Below are 22,977 nucleotides of genomic sequence, written 5' to 3'. Positions count from 1 at the left end.
TCCAGGGCAGACACTGTATCCTGGACACTGTTTAGAGCTCATCTGTAAGCCCCTGGTGATGAGGAAACAAACAAAAGACAGGTATCAGCATCCTGGATATATTCTGTTAAGTTGGTTTAATGCTTCGGATATGGTAGCCTGGATACATTTCCAATTAGGAAGTATAAGCTTAGTCATTTAAAAATATTTTGAAAAAATAGAGACTGAAAAGCACAATATTGTAAACATTTGTATCTTTTTCATTGTAACTCAATCAAATAATTTCTATTGGTTCTTTTTATTTTTGTCAAAAAACACATACATTAAGAACCATGGGGAATCTTACTAATAGAAATGTGGACTTTACCAAATTATGAGGGACATCTGCTGCTTAGACTGGGCCAAACCAGACGAGTAGCCTTTACTTATAGATGGTGCCTTGATCAAGGACATTTCTAATTGTGATGAGGCTGTAGTATCTGGAGGATGGTGGAGGTTGGAAAATAATTGATTCTGTTTTTATGTGCTGTGCAGTGGGAGCACAAAGCCCAGAAGTTTTAGGTTAGCTTTTAGGATTACAGAAATGTGAGGCCACTGGAAGCCAGAAGAAGCCTGAACTTTAGTGTAATTTTCTACTTCCCCTAAAGGTGCCTGTGTCTCACTGCTATTTCATACATTGAGAAGATTTGGGAGTCCTATACTCCTGTTGTATTAATGATTTTATGACTATTTTTTACGTGTTACCTTGATTTATTTTTTTATTTAGTAAATATAAATTTCCAAAGTACAGTTTATGGATTACAATGGCTTCCCCCCCTGATAACATCCCTTCCGCTCGCACCCCTCCCATCTCCCACTCCCTCTCCCATTGCATTCACATCAAGATTCACTTTCAATTCTCTTTATATACAGAAGATTGATTTAGTATATATTAAGTAAAGATTTCATCAGTTTGCACCCACACAGAAACACAAAGTGTAAAATACTGTTTCAGTGTTAGTTACAGCATTACTTCACATTGGACAACACATTAAGGACAGATCCCACATGAGAAGTAAGTAAACAGTGACTCCTGTTGTTGACTTAACAATTTGACACTCTTGTTTATGGTGTCAGTAATCTCCCTAGGCTCTAGTTATGAGTTGCCAAGGCTATGGAAGCCTTTAGAGTTCGCTGACTTCAATCTTATTCAGACAAGGTCATAGTCAAAGTGGAAGTTCTCTCCTCCCTTCAGAGAAAGGTACCTCCTCCTTTGATGGCCCCATTCTTTCCACTGGGATCTCACTCGCAGAGATCTTTCATTTAGGTTTTTTTTTTTTTTCCAGAGTGTTTTGGCTTTCCATGCCTGAATATTTCATGGGCTCTTGAGCCAGATCCGAATGCCTTAAGGGCTGATCTGAGGCCAGAGTGCTGTTTAGGACATCTGCCATTCTATGAGTCTGCTGTGTATCTTGCTTCCCATGATGGATTGTTCTCTCCCTTTTTGATTCTGTCAGTTAGTATTAGCAGACACTAGTCTTGTATGTGTGATCCCTTTGACTCTTAGACCTATCAGAGTCATCAGTTGTGAACCGAAATTGATCGCTTGGACTAGTGAGATGGCATTGGTGCATGCCACCTTGATGGGATTGTATTGGGAATCCCCTGGCACGTTTCTAACTCCACCATTTGGGGCAAGTCCGATTGAGCATGCCCCAAATTGTACATCTCCTCCCTCTCTTTTTCCCACTCTTATATTTATCAGGGATCACTTTTCAGTTAAAATTTAAACACCTAAGAATAATTGTGTGTTAATTACAGAGTTCAACCAATAGTACTAGAAAAAAAATACTAAAATGGATAAAGTATTACCTTGTACATCAACAGTTAGGACAAGAGCTGATCAAGTCACTGTTTCTCATAGTGTCCATTTCACTTCCACAGGTTTCCCCTTTGGTGCTCAGTTAGTTGATGCCTATCAGGGAGAACATATGATACTTGTCCCTTTGGGACTGGCTTAACTCACTCAGCATAATGTTTTCCAGATTCCTCCATCTTGTTGAAAATGACTGGTTTTCATTGTTTTTGGCTGCTGTATAGTATTCCATAGAGTACATGTCCCATAATTTCTTTATCCAGTCCATTGTTGATGGGCATTTGGGTTGATTCCAGGTCTTTTTTTTTTTTTTCCGAAGCAATTAGGAGAATTTATTTCTCACACAGTTCCCTCCTCTCTCCTGCAGGTATCCCATGGCAATGAGCTCAGGAGGGCCTCATTCTTCCATCTTCTGGCCCCCCACGTCTCGGCTCTTGGCCCTGAGCTTGTTGACCTGGGACTCGGCAATGTCGGCCCTCTCCTCGGCCTCCTCGAGCTCGTGCTGCACTTTGCGGCACCTGGACAGCTGCGTGTTGGCCTGCTCCTCCGCCTCCTCAGCCTGCCTCTTGTAGGACTTGGATTCCAGGTCTCAGCTATTGTGAATTGAGCTGCAAGAAACATTAAGGTGCAGACAGCTTTTTTGTTTGACAATTTAATTTCCTTTGGGTAAATTCCAAGGAGTGGGATGGCTGGGTTCTATGGTAGGGTACTATTCAGGTTTCTGAGGAATCTCCAGACTGACTTCCATAGTGGCTTAACCAGTTTGCATTCCCACCAACAGTGGGGTTAGTGTCCCTTTTTCCCCACATCCTCTCCAGCATCTATTGTTGGTAGATTTCTGAATGTGAGCCATTCTCATCGGGGTGAGGTGAAACCTCATTGTGGTTTTGATTTGCATTTCCCTGATGGCTAGTGATCTTGAACATTTTTTCATGTGTCTGTTGGCCATTTGGATTTCCTCTTTGGAAAAATGTCTATTGAGGTCCTTGGCCCATCTCTTAAGTGGGTTGCTTGTTTTGATGTTGTGGAGATTCTTGATTTCTTTGTAGATTCTGGTTATCAGCCCTTTATCTGTTGCATAGTTTGCAAATATTTTTTCCCATTCTGTTGGTTGCCTCTTCACTTTCCTGACTGTTTCTTTTGCAGTACAGAAACTTCTCAGTGTGATGCAATCCCAAATGTTAATTTTTGCTTTGACTGCCTGTGCTTCTGGGGTCTTTTCCAAGAAGTCTTTGCCAGTACCTATATCTTGCAGGTTTTCTCCAATGCTCTCTAATAATTTGATGGTGTCGGGTCATAGATTTAAGTCTTTAATCCATGAGGAGTGAATTTTTGTGTAAGGTGAAAGGTAGGGGTCTTGCTTCATGATTCTGTACCTGGAAATCCAGTTTTCCCAGCACCATTTATTGAATAGACTGTCCTTACTCCAGGGATTGGTTTTGGATCTTCGATCACATATAAGTTGGCTGTAAATGTTTGCATTGATTTTTGGTGTTTCTATTATTTTTATGAAGCCAGCATCACCTTAATTCCTAGGCAGGAAAAAGATGCAGCATTGAAAGAGTATTACAGACCAATATCCCTGATGAACATAGATGCAAAAATCCCCAATAAAATTCTGGCCAATAGAATGCAACAACACATCAGAAAGATCATCCACCCAGACCAAGTGGGATTTATCCCTGGCATACAGGGTTTGGTTCAGTGTTCACAAAACAATCAATGTGATACACCACATTAACAGACCTCAGAAGAAAAACCATATGATTATCTCAATAGACACAGAGAAAGCATTTGATAAAATACAACACCCTTTCATGATGAAAACTCTAAGCAAACTGGGTATGGAAGAATCATTCTTCAATACAATCAAAGCAATTTATGAAAAACCCACGGCCAGCATCCTATTGAATGGGGAAAAGTTGGAAGCATTTCCACTGAGATCTGGTACCAGACAGGGATGCCTACTCTCATCACTGCTATTCAGTATAGTTCGGGAAGTTTTAGCCAGAGCCACCAGGCAAGAAAAAGAAATTAAAGGGATACAAATTGGGAAGGAAGAACTCAAACTATCCCTCTTTGCAGATGATATGATTCTTTATTTAGGGGATGCAAAGAACTCTACTAAGAGACTGTTGGAACTCATATAAGAGTTTGGCAAAGTAGCACAAAAATCAATGTGCAAAAACCAACAGCCTTTGTGTACACAGGCAGTGCTGTGGCTGAGGAAGAACTTCTAAGATCAATCCCATTCACAATAGCATCAAAAACAAATACCTTGGAATAAACTTAACCAAGGACGTTAAAGATCTCTATGGTGAAAACTATAAAACCTTAAAGAAAGAAATAGAAGAGGATACTAAAAAATGGAAAAATCTTCCATGCTCATGGATTGGAAGAATCAATATCATCAAAATGTCCATTCTCCCAAAAGCTATTTATAGAGTCAATGCGATACCAATCAAAATATCAAAGACATTCTTCTCAGATCTGGAAAAAATGATGCTGAATTTCATATGGAGACACAGGATACCTCAAATAGCGAGAGCAATCTTGTACAACAAAAACAAAGCTGGAGGCATCACAATACCAGATTTCAGGACATACTACAGGGCAGTTGTTATCAAAACAGCATGGTACTGGTACAGAAACAGATGGATAGATACTATGACTTTTAAAATTTACTTTATGAGAGTTAAGTTGAACATCTTTTCAATTGAAAATAGTTTTAGCCCTTGCCTATTTTTCTGCTGCACTATGGCTTTTTTACTTTCTGTAAGAAAAAGGGGTGAAGATTGGTGCCTTTTCACCTGGGACACCAAATGTAAGAAAAAGGGGTACAGAACAGAGAGAATTATAAACTTGCATCCCGACTGAGTTTATTCAAAGAAAATAAATCTGCATAGGTGGGTGACCAGTTGGCAGTGTGCACACAAACTGAACACATGGTAGATGGCCCAGACCCCAGTGGACTGGGCCTTTTTATATCTTAGGTGGACTAGGAGTGGGGTTGGGGGCAGTAGGCAGAGGTGAGCTTCCCCATACAGGTTCTTCAAGTTTGGCCCAAACCTGGGTTAGAATGCAGTGGGCTGGGTGAGGAACAATATGGTGTGAGACTGAATTGGGATTCAGGGACAAGGTACGAATTCTGATTTTATCTATCTTTTGGGTAATGATAGGGAATGGCTGAGGATTATGTCCTTGATCCTTCACTTTCGTTGGTTGATTCTTGATTTAGTAGAACATTTAAGCCCTTCCTTGATCATAATATATATTAAAATATATTATCTCAAAAGTACAAAAAAGATTGGAGATGTTAGCAAGTTTTATAATGCCTTTCTATAAATTCAAAGCAAAAAAAATATGAAACATAAGTTGCTTCTTTTTAAATGAATAGAAAGAATTCCCATTTATTCTAAACATGAACAGAAGAAGATTACATACCTCTTAAGAACAAGTAAATTCAGGGCCAGTGCTGTGGCTTAGTGAGTAAAGCCGCCGACTGCAGTACATCCCATATGGGTGCCGATTCATGTCCCGGCTGCTCCACTTCCTATCCAGATCTCTGCTATGGCCTGGGGAAGCAGTGGAAGGTGGCCCAAATCCTTGGGCCCTGCACCTGCGTGGGAGACCCAGATGAAGCTTCTGGCTCCTGGCTTTGGATCAGTGTAGCTCTGGCTGTTGTGGCCATTTGGGGAGTGAATCAGCAGATGGGAGACCTCTCTCTCTCTCTTTGTCTCTCTCTCCCTCTGCCTCTTCTCTCTCTGTGTAGCTTTGACTTTCAAATTAATAAATAAATCTAAAAAAATATATAACAAGCAAACTCCATGAAGCTGTGCAGTAGACTACATAGGGAGCTCAAAACCATAGAACCTCCATGTATTAGTGCATTTTTCGTGATTCTCATGCAATACATCAGGTAGGCTAACTTTATCAACAAAAGAGGCTTCCTTTGGCTTAGGATTCTGGAGGTTCACATTCCAAGCAGCATGGTGCAGGCTCTTGAGTGCATCATTGCATGGTGCATGGCCTTCTAGGGGTAGAGTCCCAGGTTGGCACACAGCATCACCTGGTGAGAGGCAGAGAGCTTGAGTGTCTACAACTGTGTGCATGGTTTATCACATCTTAGAAAATTACCAGGTTCTACCATGGAGACTGCACCCTAACGGTTGTATCTATTGCAAATTACTTCCTGAAGGACCCACATCTTTTTTTTTTAAGATTAACTTATTTATCTTAAAGGCAAAATTACAGAAAGAGATAGAGCAGAGAGAGAGTGAGGGTGGGAGAGAGAGAGAGAGAGAGAGAGAGAGGTCCTCCATCTGTGGTTCACTTCCCAGATAGCCACAATAGCTGAAGCTCTGCCAGGTCAAAGCCAGAGGTCCAAAACTCCATCTGGGTCTCCCACATGGACAGCAGTGGCCTAAGTACTTGGGTGATCTGCTGCTGCTTTCCCAGGCTAATCAGCAGGGAGCAGGATTAGAAGTGAAGCAGCTGGGACTTGAACCAGCACTCATATGGGGTGCTGGCATCACAGGCAATGGCTTAACCAGCCACATAACAATGCTGGCATCCCAAAGACCCCGCTTATAAACACCAAAGCTAAGGGCTGGTATTGTGGCATTGTGGATTAAGCTGCCACATGTAACACTTGCACCCCACATTGGAGTGTGTACACATGTCCCAGCTAGTGCACCTCTTTTTTTAAAAAAAACGATTTTACTATAACATATGTTTACTTTATGGTAACAGGCATAATGCCTCACTAAATAAAGAGTTCAACAGTGAAAAGTAGAAAGACCAGTGTTCAGCAGGAACACAAACAAGGGCTATAAACATATTTGTATCTTTTCACTTTTAAACCAAACCCAGATTGGAACAGGTCCTTACAATGCAGATTGTGTGAAATATTTCTCCACTGTTCGTGACACATAGCCAGTGGCAACTGGTGACATTCCTGGGAGCCTAATGAGAACAGTTAGTTGGATGTGGTTAGCAGAGCTAAAACCTGCACTGTTGTCTTCATTGAGAGGAACAAAACACAAATGGGTAATTGTGATGGCAAGTTTTTCAAAGGGGCTTTAATGAGCAGGGGCCAGTTTTCACCATGTGTTCTCTGCTTTGTGAACAGGCAAATCATCCTACTTGTGACAATGAAACCGTTAACTGGATGTCACTGCTTATAGTAAATTCCTGGAAAAGTGCAAAGGCCTACATTCCGTGGAATGCACAGCTTAATGTTTCAGAATAAAAGGCAGAGGCACATAAATGGTGGTGATTTTTGTCCTTCTCCAGGAAATATCTCTGATGAAGGAGAGTGTGTCAGCATTCTATGCTTCTTGGGAGTGGTGAAGGAGAGATGTGTGATGCAATGTCTGGTCTCCTTTCACACTGACATTCACAAAATGAGCAGAATTCTGTGGCTGAAAAATAACAGACAATACCTAAGGGGGAAGTAGATTTGTTCTTTGTTTTCTCTTGTATCACTTTGTTAATAAATCCCAACCAAACACCAAGAATAATTAGGTCCTGAAACCAGCACATTTAGGAGAAATAAGAATAACAAACAAAGTCAAACCAATAATAATTTATTTAATGTTTGCTTATTGCTAAACAGTATGCTAAGTGTACAGAAGATAAAGGGAAAGTTAAGTCTCTGGTTCCCTCCTACCCCTCATATCCAACACTGACCCTCAAGTTGGAGAAACAAGATACATAACAGGAAACTTAATAACAGTAGCACCCTGAACCCTCAGATAAGGTAAGAGATAGTTACTGTTGAATGAGTAGAATAAACACTGAAGTGGAAGACATTGTGTGGAAAAGCAGATCCATTCCAACTAGGTGAGTCAAAAAAGACTCAGGGAGAGTAAAGAACTTTGAGTTAAGTTTATAAGGGAAAAATACAAGTGTGTTTCTAACAAAAAACTCAAGGTTTGAAGGTGCTTAGTGAGAGAAAAACTGAAGTTTATGTCAAGTTCTAGTAGAATTTAAGTAGAGGCGAATATATTAGGTTGTATTAAGATTTTGCCTTGATAATTGAGGAATCACTGAATTTGGGGGTAAGAAAATTACAAAATTTCTGTTTTATGAATAGTTTAGGCACTATTATTATAGCTTCTGTGTGTAGTGACTAAGGAGCTGAAACTTTCAAGGTGGTACAGAAAAAGGAGAAGGATGTGATGGAGAGAAACTGCAAGTACAGGGTGGAATGAGCTTGGTGAACATTATGATGGCATGAAAGGAAGGAAAGAACAAACATCAGTAATGTTTTGTTGTTAAGCCTGGATAACCTGGGGGAGCCAGAAGACTAAGAAAGTTAGGACTGCTCATGTCAGTGACTTGGGAAGGAAAGAGAGAGTGTTGTTTCTTTCTGACAGATTGAAGCATTTAAAGCTGATTGGAAGTTTAAGGAGGGGGATCCCTGGGCGATGAGGATTGAAGTTAGAAAGACTGTGAAAAGTCATTCTTATAAAGATTTAACAGGAACAGTCTAAAAAGCAAAGTTGCAACATAGAAACAAAGTACATTTTAGTTATTAGCTGTAGAATTTTTTCCTTATCTCAATTTGTAGCTGAAAGTAGATTTTTTTGGTCGCAAATAAAAGTAATCTGGTATTTGATATACATGAAATTAAGAGGAAATCAGTATGCTGGTTTGAACTGGTTATCATTTTCATGAATTAAAGTAATCACATTCTGGAAAAGTGAATGGTGTACCATACAAAGTTACATGATACATTTGTGAATTCAGATAAAATAGATTTGATATTAGTACCACCATCATCAATGTGATGGCCATTGTTACAGAGGTTAAGTACTCAATTACACATGGCATTTTTAGGCCTATCAAAAAAAAAAAAACACCTTGTATTCTGAAATCTAAGGCGTGATGTCATGGATTTTAGTTCACTTGGAACTCATTTGTTTGGACTCAAACACAATTCACTTTAACAAGTGCTTTCTGAGCATATGCAGGACTGCACTGGGGTTATGGGCAGCCTGCAAAGATAGATCACTAACCGCCACCCCACTAAGCAGTACATATTCATTAAGTGACTGCTTGCCATGGGCCAGGCAGTATGCTCATCCCTGTGACAAGCCTTCATCAAATGTTTTGTCTTATAATCCAGTTGGGGAAGGAGATACATATTCCAGTGACTTGATGTCAGCTAACCTCTGATAAATGAAAACATGGGGATTGGCATTAAGAGACAAGGAAAATAATTGCACCTGGGGAGATCTGGAGAAATCCCTTGTATTGGGTGAGATCTAAGCTGAGTTTTGACAGATGGTCAGGAAAACGGGTAGGTTTTTTTTTTTTTTTTAATAGAACCATCCAGATACAATTTGAAAACTATTAGCCAAACTGATTTTCTGCTATGTGGTACCATGAAGGCAAAAATCATTGCTTGGCCAGGTTTTCAGCCTATTGATATCAAATAGAGGTAACACCACTATGAAGTTCTATCCAGTTTCTCATTCTAAATTAATGACCAAATGCACTCTGGCATATTGGGTGAAATGCTTCCACAGACTTCATATAGGGGTATGGGAAAAGCCTGGATTTTTCGGTATTAAATGAGTTTAGAAAATATTCTCTGATCTGGGGTTGGCTGCCTGGTGTTAGTGAGTGTGGAGAACGGTTTTGAGTCTCTCTTCCTGTTCTGCTTAATCTCTGTGATTGACTCTTGCTATCATCTTTGGCTTTAAAGGACTCATGTAGTTACATTGAACCCAAGAAGATAAACAAGGATGATCTTAGTTTAAGTTCAGCTGATTTATTACCTTAATTTCAATCTGAAAAACCTCTCTACAACATTCCTAGATTAGCATTTCATTGAATAACCAAAAGGAAGGATTTTGGGGGAATGGCATCTTTAGAATTCTGCTTATCACCCCAGGGTACTACCACTTTCTATTTGACAGAAGGTGAAGAGTTCTACTTCTGTTTGCATTTGCCACAGGTTAACCTGGTACTTACTATGAACAGCAATTGCAAAGTAGTGATTTCAAGCAAGACATCAGATGGCTCAGAGTTTTCCTCCTTCAACTTGTGGAGCAAGTCTTCTTGAATAAAAAATTAGTTTGAAATGTTATATTCTCTAACACTTCCACAGAGATTGAATCAAAAGTATATTTCAAAGAACACAGCTTACTGTGCCACCATTATCCTTCCTTTCTTATTCCTATATCATCCCCAGTTGAATCTTATTGTCAGTTACCACCCATTTGCTCCTTGGCTTTTGTGACCTTGAGAATCTTCCGCATTGGTTTTTCTTTGACACATCGAAGTTTCCCAGGTCCTCTTGATCTCCTGTTCTCTGAGTGACACATTTCCCGAGGAACTCTCCTGGTCTCCACTTGGATGTTTTCCTCTGCCCATGTCCTCTTCTTCCTTGTACTATACCAGCTCAGATCAATAAATTGTGGCTTTGGGAGTAGTGTTCACTATATACTAGCTTAAGTTGTACCTAATCATAGGCTAAATGGGAAGACAGAATTCAGGGAACTTAGAAATGGACAAAAGACTTCACTGAGGATACTTAGGACAGAATAAGTGAGGAAGGGAGAAGAATAAGGTAGATATGAGTCATTCCATCTATTTCCTCATACTGGCTTTAATACTGTGTTCTTTTTTTCTCTATGAACCATGTTTATTTGCCAGTAACATAGCCTGGCTTTGGATTCAAATAATGTCTAGGTTTTGACATAGAAGGTTAGTGGTGTTTTGCTTCCTTTTATTGTTGATTTTATACTTGTATTCTGAAAATTATCCAGTATCTGTAAGCAATTATTATGTATATTGATATTGGAGGGATTTTATCAATCCATCTGTTTTTCTTAAAATGTGCAATAATTTTTATTTGATAACATTTATATTTTAAAGCATTTTATGGTTTCTTTCTAAGGCTTGTCAATTCTCACATCAATTTTATGTCAATTCAGGTCATAAAAGGAGATATTTAATAGGTTCTGTGCAACGAGGTTCATTTATTTGGCTAATTTCCATAGTTAGAAAGTCAACTCTTGACATTAATGCACATTTAGGATATATTTCTATTTATCCATTAGTTAATTTAACAAATAATTATTGGATAATCCTTTAGGAAGGCACTGTTCCAGGGTCTGTAGCTCTATTGCTTGATAAAAAAGAGTAGTGCCTCTTATCATGGAGTATGTAAGCTGGCAAGGAAGACAGTCATTAGACAACTAATGACATGGTAATTGTTTAATCTGTTTGTAATGGCTGCTATGAAGGAGAAATACAGTGAACTCTGAGAAACTGTAATTGAAGCATCCTAAGAATGAGTTATCTCAGCAAGTTGCAACAGAGGGGAGAGGACTTTGGGTGGAAGTGTAAAGGCTCTTAAGATGGGAAGTACCAGGTTGGTTAAAAAATTGGAATAAATTGCAGCAGATTTGGAGCAAGTCATCATGGAAAGGAAGTGGGCAACATGATCATAAAAGTGGGCAGCAATGCATAAGTGCAACTCAAACATTCACCTGTTATTATTTTAATTTTATGTTTTTTTTTTAATTAGGTCTTCCTTTCACCTTCTCCAAATAAGTTTTAAAGATAGACACAATTTATGACATACAATACAAATAGATGGCAATAAGAAATGAGTGTGGAAACAATGAGAATGATTTAGATAAGCATTTTTAAAAAGGAGTCATTTCCTTATCTTTTTTCAGGTGCTAAGATAGCTTTTTTATTTAAATAGACAAGGCAAATTCATTGTGTAGGGATACAATGCAGAGAGATTTGAAACAATAATATCATAAATACTATAATGCATCAGGAAAGGCTGTCAGAAAGATTGATGTAAGCCCCATGAAAGCACTGAGCAATGCACAGTAGTAACTGTGTGATTCTCCTAAGCTCCATTAGATATCAATTTTTACTTATAAATGGAACGTGCTTTCCAATGTTTCCTGTCCAATTTTGTTTTCGTTGTGAAGAGAAAGAATCTTCCTATCACTCCAAAGCCCTTACTCTGAGCCCTGAACAAAAGTGTCAAGGCTGGGAAATGTCCTATGGTCTTCCTGGCCTTTGTGTGATTGTTCATTTCAAATGCTAGAATTGAAAAGTAGTTTTATGTTTTTAAAATATTTTGATAACGTGGAACAACACAAGATTAAAAAGCTGGAACACAAAACTGTAATGATAAAGTGTGTGGCTTTCATGTGGCAATGTCTATGGACTGAGTCTCTAGGCTTCACTAGTGTAAGCATAAATGAGGTCTCATTACTGGCCATGTATCAGATTTCACTGGTCATGACTTCTATTTGCATAACTGAATCTTGCAAGTATGCTTTGGAAACCCTAAAGTTGTCTTTTCAAGTGTTCTTCTTTATTTTTATGTATTTATTTTCATTTTATTTCGAAGAGGGTGGCAAAGGGGGAGAGAGAGAGAAAGATAGAGAGAGAGAGAGAGAAAGATAGAGAGAGAGAGAGAGAGAGAGAGAGAGAGAGAGAGAGAAGGAGAGAGAGAAACACTGAGAACACCAGGCAAGTTTGGTAATGTTTATAAAAAGAAAGAGGGGCCCAGCACTGTGGCACTGTGGCATAGTGGGGTAAAGCCACTGCCTGCAGAGCTGGCATCCCATATGGGGCATTGGTTGAAGTCCCTGCTGCTCCACTTCTGATCCAGCTCTGTGCTGATGTACCTGGGAAAACAGCAGAGGATGGCCCAAGTGCTTGGGTTCCTGCACCCACTTTGGGGACCCAGAGAAAGCTCCAGGTTCCTTGATTCAGATCAGCCCAGCTCTTGCCATTGTGACCATTTGGAGAGTGAACCAGTGGATGAAAGACCTCTCTCTCTCTCTCTATGTCTCTGCCTCTCTGTAGATCTGCCTTTCAAATGGGTAAATAAATCTTAAAAAAAAGAAAATAAATAAAAGAGGTAGGTGAGCAGACCCCTGGAGCAGTAAAAGATTGATTTGCTTGTATGATTCTTGCCAGTCTCCCATCCTTCTTGTTCAACTCAAGAAAGTTCTGGAAAAATGAATGTAGATGGATGATTTCCAAGCCACCCCTTGCCTCATGAAGGGGCATTTATTATCTCTTAGCATTTCCTAAACTTTTTTTTAAAAAGTGTTTATTTATTTAGAAGGCAGAATGACAGAAAGAGATGTGGTGGGGATGGGGTTGGGGAGAGAGATATTCCATCTGCTGCTTCACACCCCAAATGGCCACAATGGCTGGGGCTGGGCCAGGCTGAAGACAGGAACCTGGAACTCTATTCAGGTTTTCTCTGTGGGTGGCAGGTGCCCAGACACTTCACATCGTGCATCACTTTCCCAGGCACATACGCAGGGAATTGGATCAGAAGCAGAACAGTTGGGACTTCAGCCAGCACTCTGATATGGGATGCTGACATTACAAATGGTAGCTTAACCTGTTATACCACAGTGCTAGCCCCACATTTCCTAATTCTAATGATCCTCTATTCTGTCTTTATTTTTCTAAATAAACTTAGTCACAGTTTGTCAAAAGAAATATATAAAAGGAATCAAATCCTATCATTTCTTATAGTATTAAATATTGCCCTTCTAAACTACGTCCTGTAGACTGAGAGATGTCAATGTGAACTACAGGATTGTTGTGGCCTGGGGTCTGACACACTTAAGCAGTCAGCTTCTAGAATATTTATGTCTCAGTGCTTTCCATTTCTCAGTCAAAGAACTTTATTTTCATTGTGGATTGCTGTTTTTTCCCCTGAGGGTAATTATATACAACCTTTAAGTCAAGTTTTCTTTTTTGAAATTTAATGAAAGGAATGAAGCATTGCCAGCCAATTTTTTAAAAGATACTTCCCCTTTCTCCAGCAAAATCAAGTTGCTTAAAAAGTATGCATCTTGCAAAACTTTATTGGTAGTAGCAGTTTTAACTGCTGCTGGGATTTTTCTGAAGATACTTTGCAGTTCTGTAGAACAAGATGAGTATGTAGGCTGTCCTACTTTCTGGGGCTATCCTGATCATCCATCTAGCCCAGCTTTCTCTTACCAAGGGGAAAACCTACTACAAAAAGCAAGAAGTTGAAAAGATAGAATTGAAGAGCTAATTTCAACAGTAAAAAGCACATAAATAATGTAAAATTACATAATTATATGTTGCTTATGTTATCAGCCTTATTACTCACAGTTTATTCACATACAGTATTTCATCTGAACAGGTTATATGTGCTGTGATGAATAGGAACATTTTGCTAATTTGTGGTTTGCAGTGTGATCCACCCCCTTCATATCCCACACATTCTATTATTTCCACAGTCATCACTTAAAGTTATTCTTTCATTCAATAAGTACATAGTTGGTCATACGTATGCTAGACACTATGCCTTGAACAGTGACAAGACAGACAGTGAAGCTTGTAGTCAAGAGTGAAAGGTAGATTTTTGAACAATTTCTTCCAACCACAGTTGGAGAGTATTATCTCAGTTAAAGAGTGTTTGGGGAACCCGTATGCTTAGTGAAATAAGCCAGACCCAGAAGACAAATTCCATATGTTTTCTTTGATTTGAGGTAGCTAATATGAAAAGTCAAAATTGTAATGTATAAGAGTGAAATAGACATCTTGATATTTGATTATTGTTTATAGCTCTTGTCTATACTATTGTAGAACAGTGGTCTTTATGCTTCCTACTTGTTGAATTCTTTATTTAGTAGAGGAGCAAACCTGTGATTATAAAGTAAATTAAAAAAGAAAAAGAAAAGTATGTTATTGCAAAAATTCAAAGGAAAAAAAAAACAAAGGATGAAGGGAGCAGGGAGGGAAGGTGGGAAGTATCATTATGTGCTTAAAATTGCATATATAAAAACTGTTCTCTTTATATATATATATAAATGAATAGTGTTTGTGGAACATGAAACAATGAATCAGGAAGAGTATATCAGTCAGGGTCCCAAAAGAATTACACTCAAAGAATGAGGCTACCTACAGAGATCTAAACAGGATTATGTGAAACAGAAAAGGGTGTTGCATCAATTAGGAACAAGTAGCCATGGGAAAGCTATTTTACAGGTCACCTGGTGGGAATTGTGGCCATTGAGAGAAGGACCACAGCCACTCTCCTAGACACAAGGCCAAAATAGGAAGGGATTAAAGGAAGAAACTCCTTGACTTCTGTCTCTCTCCTTGCCCTCTTCTCCTGTAAGTGCTTGTTATTGACCAGCCCAGCCAGAGCTAGAGGGCAATGGAGGCTGTGATGAATTTGATATGTCTCAGCTTTCAGAAATACAGACCAGGGTAAGAAAGAAGACAGAAAAGATAGGGGAAAAGAGAGAAAAAATGGAGAGTCATCATTACAGAGACTCTCCCTAAAAAAGAAATGTTTAGAGTTGAAATCTGAAGGATAAGTAAGGATTAGCTAAGTATAGGGAAAAAAAATGTTGCAAACATTAGGATTGACTTGCTTGGACATCCTCACATAAGAAAGTAGGGAATGTCCAAGAAACTGTAACCAAAGCATGATGTTAGAGTAAAAGCAGCCAGAAAAACTGGCATGAAGTGAATTATCTTAAGGACTCAGAATTCTGTTCTGAGGGTAATAAAACCACAGAAGGGCTTTGGGTGTAAAATGATCTCAATTGATTTCAAATTGTAAGTGATAATTCTAGCTCTTATGTAGAGAAAAGTTTGGAAGGACCAAGAATGATGGCATGCAGATTATCTAGGAGACCATATATGAGAAATGAAAATGTTTAAGGGATAAAAAGAACTGGACATATTCAAAATATACTAAGTGAAAAGTCAGTAGGACTTGGGAACTATGTAGAATGGAATGGTACATGATGGAGAGTGGTAAAAGATTATCCCCATCCCATGGTGTTTGGCTGAGAACTTGTATGTATGGCAGTACCATTTGCTGAAATAGAAAAATCACTGAAAAGCAAATTTGGGGACTGAACATGAGTGTGGTTTTATCCATGCATGGAGATATCCTGTAGAAAATTGGGTATGTGACTCTGAACCTCAAAGAGTGCCACCTGGACCAGAGATACTGATTTAGAAGTCATTAGCATACAGAGAAAAACCATGGTTGAGACCATGATTGAGAATATTCAGAGACAGAATGTTGAGTTAGAACATAGGAACAGAGTCATAAGGAATGGAAATTATTAAACACTTTGTAGGGAACAAGTTCATTTAGGAGACTGAGAAGCAGAAAAAGAGAACAAAAACCAAGGGTGTGTAATGCAGTGACCAAGGGAAGAGTTTTTTGGGGAAAGAGGCAGATAGAGGCAGGTATTTGGTGCAGCAGTAGACTCTCCTCAGACACCTGCATCTCAACAGAGTGAGTGAGTTTGAGTTTTAGCTCCACTCCCAACTCCAGTTTTCTGCTAATGCAGACTCTGAGGAGCATCAGATGATATCTCAAGTAGTTGTATCCCTGTCACTCATGTTGGAGACCTGGATTGAGTTGCCATTTACTGACTTTGATCTGGCACAGCTCGGGCTGTAGTGTGCATTTGTGGAGTGAGTTAGTGTACAGTATCTCTATATGTCTGTCTCTATGTCTCTGTCTCTTAAATGAATAAAAATAAATAAATAAAAAAACAAACTACACCATGTTAGATATTTAAGACGTGTTTTCAAATACATGATTCTTAAAATTTATAGAAGGCATTGGACCTTCCGGTAAATGTTTTATTAAGTTCTTATCTAAGGGTTGAAACGGTTTGCTAAGTATTCATGTAATATTGCTATTGTCAGCAAGTGATCTAGGACTTGCTCCCTCATTTCTCTATTCTAAGCCCAACTTGTTCTTTCACTTCTCTATTCTCCTCAAGGTAGGGAACTAATTCTATTATGAAGGAATCTGTAGGATGCACAATTTAATCTTTAGACCTTATAAGAGATGGCTAACATTTTTCTGTAATAACATAGCCAAAATAAGAACTTAACTAATAATCTCATAGCTAGATTCACATCGCCATCAGCGAAGTATACAGTAAAAAAAAAAAAAAAAAAAAAAAAAAAAAACCCTCCCTTTCAGACCAAAGGGAAAGAAAGTTTTAAAGTGAGAATATAATTTTCCTCATGGGCATTGTCTACCTTAGAAAAACTACTACAGAACATGCCTGTGACTATAGACTTGTAGTTCAGGCCACCAAAGATTAGAGATGGGACACGGGCACTCCCTTGACTTGCATCGTCTGGTCTGCTTTAACACAAACCAGGAGGAAAAGAAAGCTAGGCATCAGAAGCAATGGGTGGCAGGCCTATTAATGGCTGATCTGTACGGTGATCTGCCCTCAAGGAGACCCAACAGGCCAGTCCACTGCAGTGGCTTTCAATGTGGTAAGCCTGGGCTTCAGCAGAAGTCAGCTTGTGAAGAGCCCTGGCAGCTCTGCCAAGAGTTGGATAACTGGAAATGGACCTGCCCTGGAATCGAAGGATGCCCAGGTCAGAGCCACAGATCTTATTGGCTCCAAGCTGAAAAGCCCTTCACTCAGCCCAACTTCCAAAGTGACCACGGCAGCTGAGGGTATGGTCAAGTAGGGTCAGCAACATTGAAGGCAGAACTGTAAATTTCTTGTTAGAGATGCCCCCTGCCTTTACCTGGCCAGCTCTCCTCCCAGGCCAGCCAAGTAATGAAAGTCAACAGAGTGCCTTCCCCTAGGAGGTTCACACCTCCCTTAGGATATACCCCATGTGAAGAGATAGATAGGTCTGGGCCTCTTAACTTACAAGGCCTAAAGCCCAACAGATTATTATCAAGCCCCTTCTATCAGGTTCTATTTGCCTCTCAATCAGAAAAATTACTTGTAGCTTAGACAGCACCTTTCTTAGCTCCTCTAATAATGACTCTGTCCTTTGTTCTAGACCCTGTGTAGTGCACTTGGGCCTCATTCCTTTGTAATCATAACCTCTACTCTACCACCAATGGCTCTACTCCCAACCTGTGTGTACTGATGGTCCTCTTCCCCACTTAATGCTGTATAATTGTTCAGACCTGGTTAAGGCCACTCTTAGGATCATTGGTTACTATCCTCAACCTGTCTTTTATGACCTTGTCTAAATATGATCAGAGTCGGGGAACTTGGAAGGCTTCCATAGCCTTGGCAACTCATGACGACAGCCTAGGGTGGTTACTGGCACCATAAACTAGAGTGTCAATTTGTTGGGTCAACAACAGGAGCCACTGTGCGCTTGCTCCTGATGTGGGATCTCTGTCCTTAATGTACTGTACATTTTGATTTAATGCTATAACTAGTACTCAAACAGTATGTTTCACTTTGTGTTTCTATGTGGGTGCAAACTGTTGAAGTATTTATACTAAATTGATCTTCTGTATATAAATAGAATTGAAAATGAATCTTGATGTGAATGGAAAGGGAGAGGGAGCGGGAGAGGGGAGGGTTGCGGGTGGGAGGGAAATTATGGGAAGGGGAAGCCATTGTAATCCATAAGCTGTATACTGGAAATTTATATTCATGAAATAAAAGTTAAAAAAAAAAGAAATAAAAAAAAAGAAATTTAGATTAATTAAATAAAGGCTTTCTATAAAAAAAAATTTTAAAAGACTTATTTTACTTGAAAGGCAGTGAGAGAGAGAGAGAGAGAGAGAGAGAAATCTTTCATGTGCTGGTTCACTCTCCAAATGGCTGCAAACAGCTGGAACTGAGCCAGGCTGAAGTCAGGAGCCAGGAACTCAATCTAGATCTCTCACATGGGAATAGGGCCTCAAATGCCTGGGACATCTCTGCTTTCCAAGTACATCAGCAGGGAGCTAGGTCAGATGTAGAACTGACAGGACATGAACAGATTCTCTTATGGGATGCTATCATTGCAGGAGGCATATTAACCTATTTCACCATAGTGCTTGTCCCAATACATAAATATTTTAAATGCACAGTAGATCTAAATGAACATTTCTCAAATGAAGAGATAGAAATGATCAATAGAAATATGAAAAATGCTCAACATTTTGTAATACTAATCATTAGATAAATGCAAACCCAAACTGCCAAGATATATTACCTCACTCCAGTTAGATTGAATTCATAAATAAACAAAAGGTAACAAGTATTGATGAGGAAATGGAAAAAAAAGAAATTTTTGTATACTGTTGATAGGAATGTAAATTAATACAATAGCTATACTATACTAATATTTGGATTTTCCTCAAGAAACTAAAAATAGAACTATTACATGACCCAACAATCCCACTCCTCAATATTTCATTTCAAAGGAAATGAAATCCATCCGTTTAAGATACATCTGAACTCTCACATTTAATTGCAGTACTATTCACAAAAGCCAAGAGGTGGAAACAACCTAAGTGTCATATACTGATGAGTGGATAAAGAAAATATGGTACATATACACAATGGAGTGCTACTCAGCAATAAAAAGGATCAAAACTTGAAATTCACAATAACATGGATGGAACTGGAGGTTATTATGTTAAGTGAAAAAAGCAAAGCACAGAAGGGCAAGTGATCTCACATGATCCCACTCATATGTAGAATCTATAAAAAAGGTGATGTCATACAAATTGAAAGTATAATGGTGGTTACTAAAAATGTGAGGGAATGGAGGAGAGAGGGATAGGGAAAAATTGATTAACAGGTACTAGGTTTTAAATATATGGGAGTAAGTAGTGTTGGGGTTCTTTTGCACAATAGGATGACTAAAGAAAATGTTAATATACTGTATACTTCTCTCTCTCTCTCTCTGTCTCTCAACAACCAACCTACCAACCAGTCAACCAATTAACAAAGTACAAGATAGGATTTTAACCCCTAAAAAGTTACATATTTGAAGAAACAGATCTATTTACCCTAAATGGAGATTATACAATGTATATATGTATCAAAACATCACAAAGTACCTCAAAAAATATGTATAATTTTTATTTTTATTAAAGTTTTTAAAAATGAACAAGTTCTGGGAATCTCACATACAGCATGAGTGGTGATGGGTACACTAATTAATTTGATTGTGAAAATCATTATATACTGTAAAGAAATATGAAATCATTATGTTACATTCCTTGAATATGAAACATTTACTTTTTAAATATTTAAAAATGGAACCTGTTCTCTCTCTCTCTCCCTCCCTCCCATCCACGCACACCTTCACATACAAAGAACCTAAGAGGAAACATGATAGCTAAATGTAATACATGATGATCATAAGTTGGATTCTGTACTGGGGGAAATGCTATAAAAACATTTTTCAGATCAAATGACAAAATTGAAATGTGGATTATAGATTATGTAAGAGTTTTCATTAATATTGTATTTCCCAAAGTTGGTAACACATGCTTTTATGTGATAGGATATCCTTATTCTTAGGAATTAATATAAAAATATTTAGGAGAAGATAAGATCAAGCATATAATTCATTCTTAAGTGGTTCAGAAAAATATTATGGGTTATATACATGTAAGTGTGTATGTGTCTATGTGTGTGTAGAGAGAGAGGTAGAAAGAGAAAACACGCAAACAATGATAGAGCAGTTGGAGTAAATGTTCACAATGGGTAAGTCTGGTTAAAGAGTATGCAGGGGTTCTTAAATTATTCTTATTTTTGCAAACTTTCTGTGATTGCAAAATCATTTACAAATTAAAAGCTAGTTTTTTTTTTTAAAAAAGCACTGTTCACTATCAACCTTATACTATTAAAAATGTACAAAATATTATAGCATTATATAGGAGGGTCCTATAAAATGAAGAGTGCCATGAAGAACTTTTAAAAGAAAGCATCACTTTAGACAGATTTATGCTCACTCCAAACTCCCAACTTTCCAATAACTTATCATAAAAGTGCATACCCAACAGCAACACTTCAATATCTTCCCATTTCTCGTTATTCTAAATTTAAGTATGCAAGAGTCCCAATTAGGAAAACCAAAAGATTCAAAATAAAAGACAAGGATAAAGGTAACACATTAAAAATAAGAAAAAATTCCATCAAAGACTTTGTCTAAAGAACCATAACTTCAAACTGTTGGCTGATGTTTTATTCCACTACAACACATCATTAATGATAAAAAAGGATAAACAAGCCATGGTAAATAAAATCTCTGACTAATAAGGCAAAGGTAAGCTCTTAAAGGGTTCGTAATTATTTGACCCAGATAAGGCACAAAATTTACATAGAACTGAATATTTTATCTGTACAGTTTTTTTTATATTAAACTTAAAAATTAACTTTCTTGTAACAGATTGGGTTATCTGAAAGCTGATATGTAAGCAGGATTAGGAATGAGATGTATATAATATTATCTGTGAAAGGAAGGGGAGAAAGCCCACCGGCGAACGGAGAGCCAATGTGTTCTGAGGGGAGTTGGCTTCCTGGAATGGAAGCAGACCTTGGAAGAGCTACCAGGTGGAGGCTCTCTGCTGACCACAGTCTCTACAGCTGGGCAGCAAATGTTTCTTTGTAACATCAGGAAAATGGCACCATTTTATCTATGGTGTGATCTACACCCTGACATCATCCTAGACTCTAGCCCCTGCCGCCATTGCTGGAAGCCAGGTAGCCACATGGCCCAACCACCAGTGTCAAGCTCCACCCCCATCCTAATGGGATTCTTGGCTCCTGCTTCCCTACCTGCCCTCAGGCAAAGTTTTAAAAGGACCTGTGTGGCTATCTCTGTGCTGTCTGCTCTCTCTCGGCTCTCTCTTGGCTTCTATCTCCCCCTTTCTCTCATCTCCTCTCTCTAGCCTCCTTCTTCTCGCTAGCTCCTCTCCTATCTCTCTCTCTTTCCTTCTCCCTGTTATAGTCTCCTTCTCTCTCTTTTTCCTTCCTCGCCCCTTCCCTCCAGGCTGCTGGATTTGCCTCAATAAACCCTTTGACTTAGTCTGGTGTCTGGTGTGTTTTGTGGTGTCCTTACACTGATAACCCACTTAAGAAATGGGCCAAGGACCTCAATAGACATTTTTCAAAAGAGGAAATCCAAATGGCAAACAGACACATGAAAAAATGTTCAGGCTTAGTAGCCATCAAGGAAATGCAAATCAAAATCACAATGAGCTTTCACCTCACCCCCCTTAGAATGGCTCACATTCAGAAATCTACCAACAACAGATGCTGGTGAGGATGCGGGGAAAAAGGGACACTAACCCACTGTTGGTGGGAATGTAAACTGGTAAAGCCACTGTGGAAGTCAGTTTGGAGATTCCTCAGAAACCTGAATATAACCGTACCATATACAACCCAGCCATCCCACTCCTTGGAATTTACCCAAAGGAAATTAAATTGGCAAATAAAAGAGCTGTCTGCACATTAATGTTTATTGCAGCTCAATTCACAATAGCTAAGACCTGGAATCAACCCAAATGCCCATCAACAATGGACTGGATAAAGAAATTATGGGATATGTACTCTATAGAATACTTTACAGCAGTAAAAAAAAATGAAATGTAGTCATTTGCAACAAAATGGAAGAAAATGGAAAACATCATGCTGAGTGAAATGAGCCAGTCCCAAAGGGACAAGTATCATATGTTCTCCCTGATTGGTGATAACTAATTGAACACCTCAAAGGAAACCTGTTGAAGTGAAATGGACACTATGAGAAACAGTGTCTTGATCAGCCCTTGTCCTGACTGTCGAGGAACAACTTACTATTTTATTCCTTTTAATGTTTTTATTTTGTTCTACTTAATACCATTGGTTGAACTTTTAATTAACACATAATTATTCTTAGTCGTTTAAATTTAACTGAAAAGCGATCCCTGTTAAATTTAAGAGTGGGAATAAGAAAGAGAGGAGATGTACAGTTCAGCACATGCTCACTTGGACTTACCCCTAATGGTAGAGCTAGAAACATGCCAGGGGATTCCAATTCAGTCCCATCAAGGTGGCATGTACCAATGCCATCTTACTTGTTAAAGTGATCAGTTTAAATTGATAATTGATGAGAAGATAGGATTCAGTGTCAAAGGGATCACATAAATAAGACCAAAGTCTGCAAATAATAATTGATAGAATTAAAAAGGAGAGAATGATCCATAGGATACATAGCAGACTCATAGAATGGCAAATGTCCTAAACAGCACTCTGGCCTCAGAATCAGTCCTTAAGGCATTCAGATCTGGCTAAAAAGCGCATGAAAGTATTTCAGGCATGGAAAGCCAAGACACTCTGGCAAAAAAAATATGACCTAAATGAAAGATCTCT

General features: G+C 38.7%; 1 protein-coding gene across 1 annotated transcript in view; it reads right to left on the bottom strand.

The window, feature by feature from the left end:
• Positions 1 to 2,231: 2,231 nt before the first annotated feature.
• The window catches only part of LOC133756589 (ubiquitin-conjugating enzyme E2 E2-like), a 126,784-nt gene continuing 106,038 nt past the window's right edge, over positions 2,232 to 22,977 (bottom strand). The window contains exon 3 of the mRNA XM_062187229.1: positions 2,232 to 2,408. Coding sequence (XP_062043213.1) covers positions 2,232 to 2,408 — 177 coding nt within the window. The remainder of the gene's footprint in view (positions 2,409 to 22,977) is intronic.

The sequence above is a fragment of the Lepus europaeus genome, chromosome 3 (genome assembly GCF_033115175.1).
Source record: "Lepus europaeus isolate LE1 chromosome 3, mLepTim1.pri, whole genome shotgun sequence".
Lineage (NCBI taxonomy): Eukaryota > Metazoa > Chordata > Mammalia > Lagomorpha > Leporidae > Lepus > Lepus europaeus.
The sequence above is the reverse complement of the archived record's forward strand: the minus strand, read 5'-3'. Positions and strand labels throughout refer to the sequence as shown.